A 14,415-nucleotide genomic window follows, 5' to 3' on the forward strand; every position below is an offset into this window, starting at 1 on the left:
TATTGTCTATGAGGAGAGAATAAGACGAGGTCTGTGTGTCTTTTAGTGTTCCTGTTTTTTTAAGTTTCTGGCAGGAAATGCAGGGCTAAAATGGATAAACAAAACAAAAACAAAAACTAAGGAATCCTTTCTAATAATAATGTTCCAAATTATGTGTGTGATATCTCCCTGGCATGATTGGGAATGGTTGGCATAATGTCTTACTCAGCTCCCAGTTGTAATTTTTTTACTTGGTATCCAGGGTGGTCAACAACATAGAATAGAACAAGCACTTAATTCACGATAAGCTATAATCAGCCTAGTGCTGAGACAGACAGGGCCTGCTAGGACGTTTGGAGGAGAAATCCAGATCAAGAGGGAGCGACTTAAGGCCTCTTACTGAGTTCTAGCCACCAAGCACATCATTTGTTATTTGGTAAGTAGAGCTGCAATGTCTACAGTGTGAAAAATGCCTGCCAGAGCCCAAGGTGACATCTTCAAATTTGCTTGTTTTGTGCGACCAACAGAGCAAATCCGAAAGATGTTCAATTTAAAATGACATAAAACAATAAATTAGCACCTTTAAGAATGTGAAAGAAGAAAATGTGTGACATTTTTGCGTAATAAATATACTCACATCACGGTTAAACAAAATTAAACAATTAGTCAATCGATTAGTGAGTCGACTATGGTGTCATTTTCAAGCAACAATACCAAACATTTGCTGATCCAGTTTCCAAAATGGATGTGCTGCTTTCTCTTGCTTTCTTAACTTAAATTCTTAACTGGGTTTTGGACTGATGGCTGGAACAAATCTAGACATTAGAGGGCACCCCCTTCGGCTTTGGGAAACCAAATCAAGAAAATAATCTGCGGATTTATTGAAATAATCACAGACACACAATCACATGATCTTTTTTTTTTTTCTCATGGGTTCATTTGGAGAGTGTACTGAGTTCGACCTCTGTGAGTAATGCCCTAGTTTTAAGGCAGATGCTTTGAATTGCCATCAAACTGTGCGAGTAGATTTACCGAAAGAAATAGCGTGAAAGTAATGAACTTAAAGCCGCTAACGAGTCATTTGGTTCTTTATGGAACCAGCAGGTCCCCTGAAGCAGCACGTATCACACAACAGAGCTATAAAGAAGATCTCCGCTGTCTATGTCGCTGTGACTGAAATGTGGAGGTGATTATTTGATTGCAGGGTGCTGCTGACTTGTTCATGTCATTTACGTACGTCAGAAGCTTCTCCCTGTTGCCATAGAGATGATTATCTTTCATAACTGACACATAACACCCTCTCCACATATTTGGTTCAACAACTGAGGATTGTAAATGTTTAAATCAGCAAGACATTCATTAATGCAGAAAATACTCTAATTAGCTTTTCTTTTTTTTTTGACAGCGCGATGGAGCAATAGTAGGTAGGTTTTTTATGGAGGCAGAACTTAAATGAGGCTTAGAATAGAAAATGAGTTACTGGTAGTGTTGTCAGCAGCAATATTCTTCAAGATTACAGATGCAATCTTAATCTGTCCTCTATCTCTCCTTAAATGCCCCATTCGCTATCATAATGCCTTGCTCCTCATATCTGATGGCCGTGTTGTGCTTAATAACAAGCTACGACTGCAGGAGGGAGGGGTACGTTGGGAGATAAACAAATTAACAAAGCTATTCACAGCCCCTGCAACACCAGGGGGTATGGGAGGAGAGGAAAGAGGGCAGTAAAGAAAGAGACGAGGACTGCCTTAGCTAATCACAACAGGGGGCATTCGCTGCAATCACTCAGGCACAGCATTATCTCTGCAATCATGCATCGTCCTATTGTTGAGCTAATTGGAAACCTTAATTTGAGACATAGTATTATTGCCTCGTTATTTGCTGGGTTACTTTTCCCCAAATTAATAAACAAGTCACATCATTTGCACAAAGAGCTTTAAGGACAGGCAGTAATAATTTGAGGTGGGTATTAGGATTCCAAACTGTCAAAGCGAGGATTGGTGACAAATCATCAATGTCAGATGGTGAATTATTAAGAGCTACATCAAGTGTTCAAGATCTGCTGCAACTAAGGTACTCGCTGTTACACCACCGGTCACTCTGTGCCTCCCTTCACTTAGCATGTGAGATCAGATATCAGCTCAGTTTCATGCTGAACCACGGATGACTGTGGTGAGCAGTGTAAAGTTTGGCTGAGCATCATGAGAAAACATGAAGATTCGGGCCAAATGTAACAGCTGCGGTAAGATGATTTTGAGGGGGAAGCGTCTCCAGCGTCCTGAAATGTTGGACTCCAGCTTGGCACGACTGTAAAGGAATATGTCATATTTTTTTAAATGTTGCAAATGTCTTGATTCAGTTAGCAGTATCTGCAGTATCATGCTGATAATACACAAAATACTGGCATTCGTGTTTCTGTAATTACCTTAATTATTCCAATCATTTTTTTGGTCTATTCTGGGAAGTTTTTCCTGACTCGATTCTATAAGAAAAGAGGATGTCGTTCACTGTACAGACTATAAAGCCCACTGAGGCAATGTGATTGTGATTTTAGGCTATATAAATGAAATGTATTTGATTTAATTTTATAAAATGCCAGAAAATAGTTTTTCTAAAACCCAAAACCTAAAGATTTCTAACACCCTACAGTCATGGTTTGAGTTTTTGGTTTAGTTAGTTCCTGTTTGATTTTGTACAGTAGTTCTCTCCTCATGTGTCATGTTTTGCTTTTCACCTCCTCCCTTTGTCCTTTTTCCAGTTCACCTGTGTTTATGTGTTAATTAGTCGCTGTCTACTGAAGCTTGTGTTTCTCACTTACTCTTTGTCAGTTCTTGTTACCGGTGCTTCTTTGGTTCGTGCCTCTTTTAGTTTTTGTAATTTTTGGACTTCTTGATTCTTGGATTTGCCTGCTTCCTCTGTTTTTGTTTCATTCTGTTGCCAGCCTTTTGTCGACTCCCTTTCACAATCGTGTTTTGGATTTTTGGATTTGATGTTTGGATGCCAGCTTTGTTATTAAGCTCGCCTTTTGTTCGTTCACCTGCCTGCCTCCTCGTTTCTTGCGTTTGGATCCCATTTTGAGTTAACCTTGACACATACCACATATGACAAAGAGAGGTCACAAATTCTCAAAACTGAGAGGCAGGAAACAAAGGAATATTTGGCACTTCTGCTTGAAAATTAAAATTTTCTCTTGGCTGTCTCATCAACTAATTGACTAATGGTTCCAGCTCTACTTGCATCTTATCAGCATGAAAAATAAATATAAATAAATATGCACAACATAACAACTGCCCAGCTTAGTTCAGTACAATAGCCTGCAGGAGCTGATTAAATTTGGAATAAAACATAACTCATTAACATATTTTAAACAGTGCATATCATTTATTCTGTTTCTTATTCTAATATTTATGATAATAAGAATGAATCTTCAATAAGAACCTGAATTAATGAGAGCCCAACTCAAAATCAATAAATACAGCAAAAGTCAACATGGCTATTATTCTGTGAAGATGAAAAAGCATGAAAAAAATTAATGGGGGGTGACTTTTTTCCTCTTCCTGTCAGTGACTGTTAATTAATTCATTAAAATTACTGAAGCATTATGTAATGAGAGAACCTAATCATCTGGTGGCCTGTGTCTCAACCTCTCCCCCTAGACAAAGACATTAAGCCCATGACCACTTTAATCTTCCTATTTGAATATCTTTGATTTACAGGCTAACATATCATCTGTGCTTACATCACGTACGTCTTTGCGCCGTTGCCATGGTGATGTCAACATTGAGATCGATCATTGCCAAGCAGGAGTGGAGCATGACACCAATTAAAAGGTGATGTCGTCTCCAAGTCATCACTCACACTCCTCACTAATGCACTAATTACCGGGGCCGGGACATTAATGGAATAGCATGGTTCAGCCTGGGGATTAATCTGCATGGATTCACCAGTGTGTGTGTGATGTCTGTCTGTGATGTGTGTGTGTGTGTGTGTGTGTGTGTGTGTGTGTGTGTGTGTGTGTGTATGTATGTGTGTGTGTGATTAATGCGAACCCCCGCTTGCTCCGGCGTGACCTTGAGCACCACCACAGGAGGGAAATGAACCGGCTGGGTGGAGGGTTGCGATATCTGCACTCGGGGAGGGGTGGAGGGGAGACGATGTGCTGAGGTGGAGAGCCGGGCCAAGGTTGAGCATGAACGGGGAGTTGGTGCAATCGGATGGGGATCGATGAATAAATTTGGTATGTGACTTTGACAAACTCTGCTGATTATCTGCCAGACTTAAAAACAGCAACAGGGACTTACTAATTATTTCAAAATTAGTATCAATCATAAAGTCTGGGGTCAATCTGTGTTGATGAGGGCCTCAGACATATGCTGCATTTATCTGCAGTTATATGAGTGGTGGTGGAAGTATTCAGATTCACTCAAGCACAGGCACATGCTGAGACAAGTGAGATGAAAAAAAAAGAAAAGAAACGAGGGGGTTAAGTAATAAGATCTCACCTGAAAACAAATAAATAATAAATGAACAAATAAAAATATATAAAACATTGGAAAAAAGGCACAGACAATAAGGTCGTCAGCTAAAACAAACCTGGATTGATTCATATCATAAAAACAAGTCTAGAAAAAGTCAGAGAAGTAATAAGGTGTGAGTGTATGTGTGGCTGTGTGTGTGAGAGAAAGAGTCAGAAAAACAGTGAATAAGTTAGTGCCTAATGTGTGTATTCATCACAGAATAATTACCAGTTTTGTGTGCGTTGGTCCGCACAGCTAATTTACAATTTAGAACATCCTACAGAGGGTCACGTTTGAAATACACTACCTGCTGTTTTTAAAGCCAGCTCCTTCAAAGTAAGAGTGCAAAATTTTCAGCAGTCCTGCTTTGATTCTTATCGATCTTCTCCTCCGCTTCTTTTTCTTTTTTTTGTTCCTGTATTTTTTTACCCTTTGATGCCTGCAACATTTTGTGTGTACTCCAACCACTGTCGGGTTTGTTTCTGTATTCTTTATTGATTCTTTTTTGAATTAATTAGGCAGCCTCTTGACAAGCCTCCCAATTTCCTGGCCCCTCCAGCGATCTGTTTTGAAAATGTTGAATCTTGAAATATAATCAAAACAAACAAAAGCAAATCTTCTTGTGCAGCTGGACAGGACAGACATGGGCGCACGATGACTGATGTGTGCTGAAACTCACCGATGACGTATGTGAGCAACAGGGCCAGGGTGAGGGTGAGGAGCGACGCAGACAGGGCTGTACACTTCCAGTTGCAGCAGCGGTGAGGCTTGTTGAAGGTAAACAGTGGTCTGGTCACGCTGCTGCGAGGAAGAGGCCGGGGTGGAGGCGAGTACACAGTTCCAGACGTCAGGGGGTAACCCTGCCCGGCTCCTGACAGTAGAGCCGATGAACCAGAGCCCTGCTTGAACAAGAAGTGTCTGTTGGAAAAACACAAAGAAACACAAAGGTTAGAAATTTCATTCTAACCTGCAATTGCAATTGTTTACCCCCTCCCTTTGTCACTGTTGCACAGTACATTTTAAAATGGTAATTGTGGCAGATTTACCACTCGAAATCTGAGTGGGCTACTATTTGAAATAATGGGTCTTGATTTTAGAGAGAGGCAGACAGAGTTGAAAACATAGGCTCAAATTGACTGTCTAAAGCTGAGTCATGTTAAAAGGGCAATCTTATAACAATGGTCTTGAATATGCAAGTAATGGCAGAGGTATCATATGGTTATAAATCAAATGTCAGTTGAAGTGCCCTTTCACTTTCAATCATGGAATTTAAAGGCAGGATCAGTGATGACCACCCCACTCCTCACCACCAACAAACAAAAAAAACAACACGACACAGCTAGCTAACCTGCAGATGAACTTCCACACACACCTATGTGCACAAAGACAATCAACTGACTGGCACAGAAGTAACTCCGACAGCGTCGGAGATGTTACAGGGATCCTTTATTGATTTCTTTGAGAAGAGGGTTTACTCCGGACAGACTTGAGAAACGAAACTTCACAACAAACTGAATTTCTATCTGTTTTTTATTGTTGAAAAACCAGAATGGTGGTATTTTTGTTGACCTCTGGAATCATTTGTTTTTGTAAATATAATTTGAACTTGCCTAACCCCAGCCTGCAAAAAGCAACCATGATAAAGTCAAGCTGTTGTTGTAAAAGGATTCCAAAATGTAACAGATGCCGAGGCATGTCAGTGCTGAATTTTCCTAAGTCTAAATTTGAATCGAATTATGGCCTTAAAATCAAAAAGTTGTACTGCATTGTGGATTTGAAGAATCATGACCCCCCTATTTGATCGCTACAATACATACAATACATACTTATTGTGCTAAGTAGGCGATTCGAGGTGCGATGTGGGGGGGAAGCTCACAAGGGGGCCCTTGTTAGCAAATTGTCCCACCTCTCCATTGGATTGTAGTGGAGGAGCAAGAGGGTCGTAGTATTTCCTAAAAAAAATCTGATCATTCAGTAGCAATTGTTCTAAAAGGCAGAGGCTGAAGTTGCGTTTGCTTGACAAAAAGTCAGCATCCTCACCAGTTGATGAACCATGGAGAAGACATGGAAATAAAGAAGCAGTGAGCTAGTTAATCCTGACACTATGATAATTATAAGGAAAACTGTAAGACTGTCTGGCTGCTTAGCTTCGCCTTCCTTTTCAGGAAATATGCTTGCACTTTTTACCTTGCAGGAGAAAAAGCTCAATGTTGATGATGTGTTTTGCAAACATAATGTTATCTGGGTTCACTGGAGTTTAAACTTCCCTGAATCCAATAAAGAGCAGGACAGCGCTGCTAATATTACCCTCAACTCTGAAATACTGCAGAGTGGATGTGCTTAATGTGAACAGGGTTTTTTTGTTTCAACATAACCTGTAACTACACAAGCTTAAGCAGTTATTCAATAAGGCTCTCCTTGGCCTCAGGAGCAACACTCGATTACTACTGTGGGTAATAAGCTAGTTAGAGAGACATGCTAACGATTGCTGCTGGCATTAGAGCAGATGAACACTGTTTAATCCATTCCTTACACCTTTTCTTATTTGTTTGTGGGTGTCAACCACCAACAAACTCTTTGAATGCCAAGTATCCCTCTAAACACATCCCTGTCCACACCACTGTGGACAAATCTAAAGCTTGGTTGCTAAATTATAATTTTGCACCATCTATTTCGGGGAGGGGTTTGGCAAACAGACAATTAATTGCTGCCCTAATCTTATGAGAAGGGAGCTGTTCTGCATTGTGTGTCCCACAAACTACCTGCCACCCCTGGGACCACTGTTTTTGTCTTTCGAAAGTAGATTATAGCATGAATTTGGAAACAATCGAAGGCCTATCTAGGACAAGAGTTCCATCCTTCACCAATTAGCTTAGCCCAGCATAGACATCATCTTTTCTTGGGCATCTGGTGCCTTATTCTGATTCTATTTATGCAAATATGCACTCAGAGGAATTCAGACTAACTCTGAAGTACGCCTGACTGAAACTCATTTAAAGGGCCTCCAAGGTGAGAGATTTTAGAGACCCCTCTCCTGCTATTTTTTAAATGATGGTTTCAGGATTCAGATATCACACACAGGGCGGATTGCTCTAATTTGCCACTGCACGAAGCTGCAGTCGCCCTAAACCTCACCTGTCTTAAAAGCTTTCAATACTGTACTGTCTAGAATAAAGTCATTCAGTCTCATCCTTACTGCCCCACTAGTTTGGCTGCATTTGCGTGCTTTTAATTTAAGTGGTCTCCTAAACTTGCAAGTAATGCATCATCAAACATTCATCCAGAAAACTAAAATCAAGGAAGAAAAGTTGTCTAAGTGCCTAAGCGCTGCGATTCCTCTTGCAATTTACATTACGTTCTGCCATAAACTCTGGAAGGTGAGCGATAGACGTGATGAATGTAAAACATGGACATTATTCACATTTAGTGTGCTATAACCAGTTAAAGGAGACCTATTATGCTTTTTTTCCCCCCTTCTCTTCAGTGTTTTATACATGTTCTTGTTCACGTTAGAAGTCATGTAGAAGTTAAAAAGGTCAAAGTGAGCACCAACAGAAGCTCCTCTCTCCCACGGAAAACACTGCCCCTGAAATGGCTAGTCAGTTGTCCCGCCGTGACTTTGTGACATCACACCACATCACCATGTCACACATTTGCATAATTAATGCCTATCAGCCAGTTTTGCAAATAAGAATTGATTAAGCACAGCTGCTTTGTTGTTGTAAGCGATGCTGGGTCAGGCACGTGTAAGCTGACCAATCAGATGAGACCGGGTATTCAGGAGGGGGGCCTTAAAGAGACAGGAGCTAAATAAGGACGTTTCAGACAGAGGGGGAATTCAGTGCCGCAGCACTTGACAGAATGAGAAAACCGATGTGTTTTTTGAGCACAAAAGCATGTAAACTTATTCTAATAGTAACCCAAAATAATATCATGAACCCGAAAATGAGGATAATATGTCTCCTTAAATTAATATTAAACAGTGTTGGCTGCACTGTAATACACCCACAGCACACTACAGATACCATATATGTGACAGAATGTGAAAGTATAAGCTCTTTTCCCGTCCAAGTCTTTCATCAGAGACGAACCCAAATTCGACAAAGTGCCTCTCTGGTGCAACATTATGAGCAGCTACTGTGATGCAGAGCAGCACTGATATGAAAGAGAATAAAAAAGCCCTGGCAGCCAAGGATCAATGACTTACCTATTCCTTTTCTGAGTCATCAAAGCAACTACTTAAGTTATGCCGCTGTATTAGTTAAACGAAGATGAAGTTCATTTTCATTATGAAAAGAGCGCGTTAGATGGCATATGATGATAGGAAACTAAGCTGAAGGGCAATTAAGTGAGGTAGCATTTCATCTATATTGTGTTTGGATAATGGAGGGCGAGAGTTGGAGGGTGTCAGCCGAGGAAGCAAAAATTTGGGGGCGAGGAAATTATGCAATTTGGAAACGTGGATCTGGCAAGAAGGCAATTATAAGCAGTTCCAGCTTGCTGCGGCCATATTGACTTCCATCAAAAAATGAACAAAGGCTGCCGGTGTGGGCAAACAAAGAATGGCTGTGTTGGGGAAAACATCAGAGGCAAAAAAAACAGGCATGACTCATTATTTTCCTCTCTGCAGTGTGTGTGTATTTTCCATAGCAAAAAAATATCCCGAAGCTCCTGGAATCCTCCAACAGCAATGATTGCCCCAGGTTACCGTGTTCCTTTCCGAGGGTTAATACCGGCTGTGAGTGTGATATGTTGGGGCAGACGTGCAGCTTGCCAGAGTGTTATTCTGTCCATGCAGCGCGGGGTGTGAGGTCAGTGGCTGCTGGTAGGACCGTGGTCTCTGAAGGGCCCTCAGAGGACAGGCCATTAAAGTGGGGCCAGACAGCAGACTGACAGCGTCGTTGGACACCAGACTGCACCCGCTCGTCCATTTGCCCTCATACACGGCAAAAACACATCCATCTTCTCAAGTGATTTTTAGTCTCATATTCAGCCTTGAAGATGGATGTGCCTATGATATGCCTTAAAAGCAGGATGGTGAGTATGGCGGGGTGAGCGTTGCAAGAATTTCCTAGAATTAAGTTTAGGTATCATGATGCATGACAGAATAACTCAGATCATAAACCTTGAGTCGTGCTAATTCCATTTTGCTATGCAGATTCCATTAGAAACTCAAGAAAATTCGCTTTGCACAATGATTTGCATAGGAAACCACCGACTTTATCTCAAGGCAAGTTAATTTCCATGGGACCTAAATTGTAGAGGTTATTGAGAGTGCACGACAGAAGGAAAAACGTGCATCACAAAAAAAGGGGTCAAAATAAAATCTAATTAAAAACAAGGTGAAACATTTTTTAAATGTTTTAGTGCAGAGAGTTTTTGGATCTACTGTTGCTCTTTCTTTATTTAGGAGTCAACTATGTACTCAATTTTATTAAGATGGACTAGGGCTTGTCTCTTCCAGGTTTTAATGGTGGCATCCTGGGCGCCAGAGACATTATACTAGGGTAGGACAAGTTCCACCCACTTGTTCAAATGATTAGTTTCATCCCGCCCACTTTTACCATGTAGAAAATGAGTCGGTCCATAAACTCGGTGCTTATCAAATGCATTCTGCTTTCTTACTGGGAAAATTCCCAAATCGATGGAAAAACCATACCACATTTTCACTGCTGCCTTGCACCTGTTGACACATGGCGCACACAGATACACACGAGCGTGCCACACACTTTCACCACAAAAAGCCTTGATCAAAGAGAGTATAGTAGGTCGGAAGAAGGGAAACGTGACAGGAAAGAGGGAAGGAAGATGGCAAACGTGATTAAAAAGGGACAGAAAGAAAGAGATGAAATGAAGAGGTATGGAAGGAACAAATGAACCAAACAAGAAGGCAGGGAGGAGTTCTAATTGTAAGTATTTCTTTTCTATCGTCTCTTAATCTTTTGTTACTGCAGACGGTACAACTGGGCACCTGCTAATTGTGTCATATTATGAAATGTATGAAATAAAGAACAGCAAAAGCACCAACCCCGTTAAGTCATTGTTGGTGAATAAGTGTGTCACAATAATTTAGATATTTATTCAGGTTTTTTGGTTCTATGTGTTAGATTTTAAGTCATTTGCTATTTGAAATATTAGCAATTCTATCTTTAGCCAAAGGCCTGTGCCACAAAGCTATTATAAATCATCATCAAATATATGTTTTTTTTATTTCATCAAATATGTCATCTGGATGAAAATGTGCCCGTAATTAATCGCATGTGAATTTACCAGCCTGGTCTACATGTTATACTGCTTGCCTTTACCCACTTAGTCATTAAACCCACATCACTGATTATTTAAAAATCAAAAATCTTATTGTGTCCTTATTTTGTGAAAGTACCAGTAGTCATCTCAAGCACTTATGGAGTACATTTGAGTAGATTTCAAAATATTGAGATGTCTTGTGTATCACAATATAGCCTGAAAATATTGTTATTGTCTTTCTGTCTGTTTCAATTTTTTCATTTACCCAAAATCTCTCTTTTTTTCACTTTGCCAGTCATCTCTCGTCTCTGTCTCTCTCTATAATGTGGCCCTGTGGCTGTGTTCAACATGAGAGACAGACAACACCCATCCTTCACTGTCTGCCTCCGCTCCTCTCTCAATCTACCCATCCAACGTTGTCTGCTGAAGGCTATGAGTCAGATGGGGGACACAGGAGGCTGCACATGGAGCAACCACACACCTCAGGGTCAATGGTAGTTCAATTCTGAAAGGCCAGAGATAAATTTAGGATAAACATACACAAACACAGACGTACAGAAACAAGGCCCAGCTCAGGGATACCCACGCAAGACAAGCATACACAAAAAGATGTCAAATACAGGTGAGCATTTTCACATTTTTGAGGCCAGTACACAGGTCGAGTCCACTGTGGGGCTTTTATTGCTCTGCTGAAGGTGGATTAGAGCAAAAGGGATCAGAATCCAGCTGAAGAAATTGCATTTGTCAACGCATGTGGAACTCTAGTCTTCTTGTGTGGTGCTTTTAAAAATGCTTCACTGTTCTTCCTGGCTCCCTGCCTTTGATCTTCTCAGACAATATCTAGGGGCGACGCCCAGGAAGCTCCGAATTCATATCAGAGGGCAGATTTCCCCCGAGACAGGAAGAAAATGAGAGCTCCCGCTCTCCAGGAGGTCGGAGTCTACGGCCCAAGGGCTGCTTCTACCTGGATATGTGCGAATGACTGTGTGTGTGGGTGGAGGCTCACAGGTTGCAGGTATATGCAGATGTGTGTGTGTGTGTGTGTGTGTGTGTGTGTGTGTGTGTATTAAACTTGATTTGGATGTGTAGCTGCACATGCACAGTGTGTGATTCCAGGAGTCTCACTTTTAGCGATAAGAGGAAGGAGAGAAGGCAGGGCACCAGTCAATTTATTACAGTCCCAACATTTGTCATGCCTCTTAACACACCCAGTGTGAGACCCAGTCAGATATATTGAATATCCATATCTGCATCCTTCCACTTACACAAGCTGCCCTCTCCAGAAACATAACGGATATGCGGCTGAAAAGGAAATCTATGCACACTTCAAACAATCTTAATCTCTGCTGACGCAACGTCAATACTTTTCAATGCAGATTCATCAAATGCGCATCAAGGAAAATGGAAGTGCACTTGACAACAAGAGATATTATACAATTTTTTTGTCATTTTTATTAAGGTCTTTGCATCGTTTATAATTCCATTGGCATGAGCCCCCATGTCAAGTTTGTAAATACTTGATAAATCTTTAATCTCATGCCTGAGATTGAGCTGATAGCAGCAGCAGCAGCAGCGGCAGCATCACGGCAAGAGCTAAAATATGAAATCATTAGATTAGTAGTGAATCTGTGGATGTGAGAGAGGAGAGAGAGGAGGGAGCTGGAATATTAAATCCAACCCAAAACAGTTAAGCGGTGAAGACTTAGTCATTTTTTTTCATGTGCCCCCCACCAAAAGCTAGATAGAAAAGAGCCAATAATATCTGAATTATGTCATGAAGGGACACTATTCTATTGACTATGAATATGATTACATTTTATGGCTCAGAACTAATAGCGCACTATCAAATGAAACTTATTTGACTATAAACTCCCAAATGCAAAAATGTATTACTACAAAAAGGCACCATCCAATATACTGAGCCACTGCGGATATTGTGTTTTATAATCACATCTCTCTTTGGGAGACAGTTCTTTACGTTCAGCAAATATTGATTTGAACGATTTGCAAACAGAAAGCGTGATGTTTTTGGTGGATTTTCATTGAAAGCAAATACACACACACAGATAATGTAATTACAATGCACTTCTGACAAGTCTTCTACATTAATACTCATGTCTGGACGATGATTAATTTAAATTGTCACTGAATCTAATTTTATTCTCCCTTTCCTTTAAATGAGGTAAGATCTAATTATGGTCCTAATGCATAACTTATTAAAAATCTCTTCTTCTGGTGTGGCAGCCTGCCAATCTTCTCTCACTCATCATACCAGAATTCAGCTGCAGCACCGATCCCTCATTAAACATGCAAACATATTCTTTTGCACCTTGCTGCTTCCTCTTGAAAAGCTGCCTCAAAAATGAGGATCTCCTAAATAATTCTCTGATCAATTATTACTTATGCAGCAAGCAAATGCTTAATTCTGTTTGACGGCACCAAATTCCAGCGCTTGGAAAATTTCTACTACCTGGAAGTTGAATCACAATGTTTTCCTGAAAAGATGATTTCTACAAAATATTGAATTTCACTTTTACTTCAGGTAGTCTAACTCAGATACCGTTCCCCTGGTAAAACTGTCTGCAATTGGGGGTAAGAGAATGAAAAGAATCCTAAAAAACAACTTGATAGATTCGCTCTGACTTTGATGGTGTGCAAAGTCCTGTAATAATACCCCTGAGGCCTGCATGGTGTTCCACTTTCTCCTTTCTACACGTGCAAAACATGTCCAAATCCTTTAGTCAAACATTCATTCTTAATCATTCTACTCCGATTTCTCTGAGAAAGTCTGCCAACTCACAGTCCTGATGAAAGAATTTCCTTTAATCTAATGATCCTCATTTGTGAGATTAAAGAAATGTCTTTAATCAAGTGACATTATGTTGAAGTAGGGCAATTTGCCTTGAAGATATTTTCATTTTAAGGGATTCTTTCGCTTGACTGTAAAGGCTCATGCACACCTTCAGTTTCTTGCAGACATGTGCGTAGGAGGAAATATCCATAGGCAAGAGCAGAGAGAGCTCCTGCACTCTTTCTTTTACTTGCAATAAACTTTATTTTAGATGCAACATTTTGGTCCTTAGACCTTCATTGGGTAAAAGATTTAATTGCAAAATTACATAACTACCGTTTTGGAATGAAGCCAAAACATCTGTCTTTTGTTTTCAGTGCAGGGTAAAATCGGCATTCATTCCTGCGTCAAATGACTCTGCAGGTGTCATTTGTAATGTATTTTTCAGTTTCGGATCATTTTCTGGTGTGATGGTATGACGCCTGTTGAAGTCCTTTAGTCTGTGCTGAGTTTGAAAAGAGCCCGAAGCAGAGATATTAAAAAATTAACCTCTGTGACATTATCTGCAGCCTCTATGTCAGTCCCCAATGGGTGGGGGCCTCTCAACACACGGGGCATGTGCACCTCTCAAGAGAGCTGGGAAAGAAGCAAGATGTCGCACTTCTTAGCTACCTCCATCATCTCATTCTTATTCAGAATGTTGAGGAGAGACATATAATTTTCTCATTTACAGGTTCCCCTGAAGGTGTTTTCAACTTCCTGTTAACTGAATATGGGCATAAATTATGCAAATGTGTGACATGGATGTATATGTGCTTGATGTCACAGAGTCACAGAATTAAAGGCGGGGCAACTGACGAAGTGTTTCAGGCGTTTCAGGAG

General features: G+C 40.6%; 1 protein-coding gene across 2 annotated transcripts in view; it reads right to left on the bottom strand.

Moving 5' to 3' along the window:
• tenm1 (teneurin transmembrane protein 1) overlaps nt 1-14,415 on the bottom strand; it is a 179,417-nt gene that overhangs the window by 120,970 nt on the left and 44,032 nt on the right. For both annotated transcript variants that reach the window (XM_073486775.1, XM_073486774.1), the window contains one exon: nt 5,176-5,414. In XM_073486775.1, coding sequence (XP_073342876.1) covers nt 5,176-5,414 — 239 coding nt within the window. The remainder of the gene's footprint in view (nt 1-5,175; nt 5,415-14,415) is intronic.

Source organism: Pagrus major, chromosome 18 (assembly GCF_040436345.1).
Source record: "Pagrus major chromosome 18, Pma_NU_1.0".
NCBI lineage: Eukaryota > Metazoa > Chordata > Actinopteri > Spariformes > Sparidae > Pagrus > Pagrus major.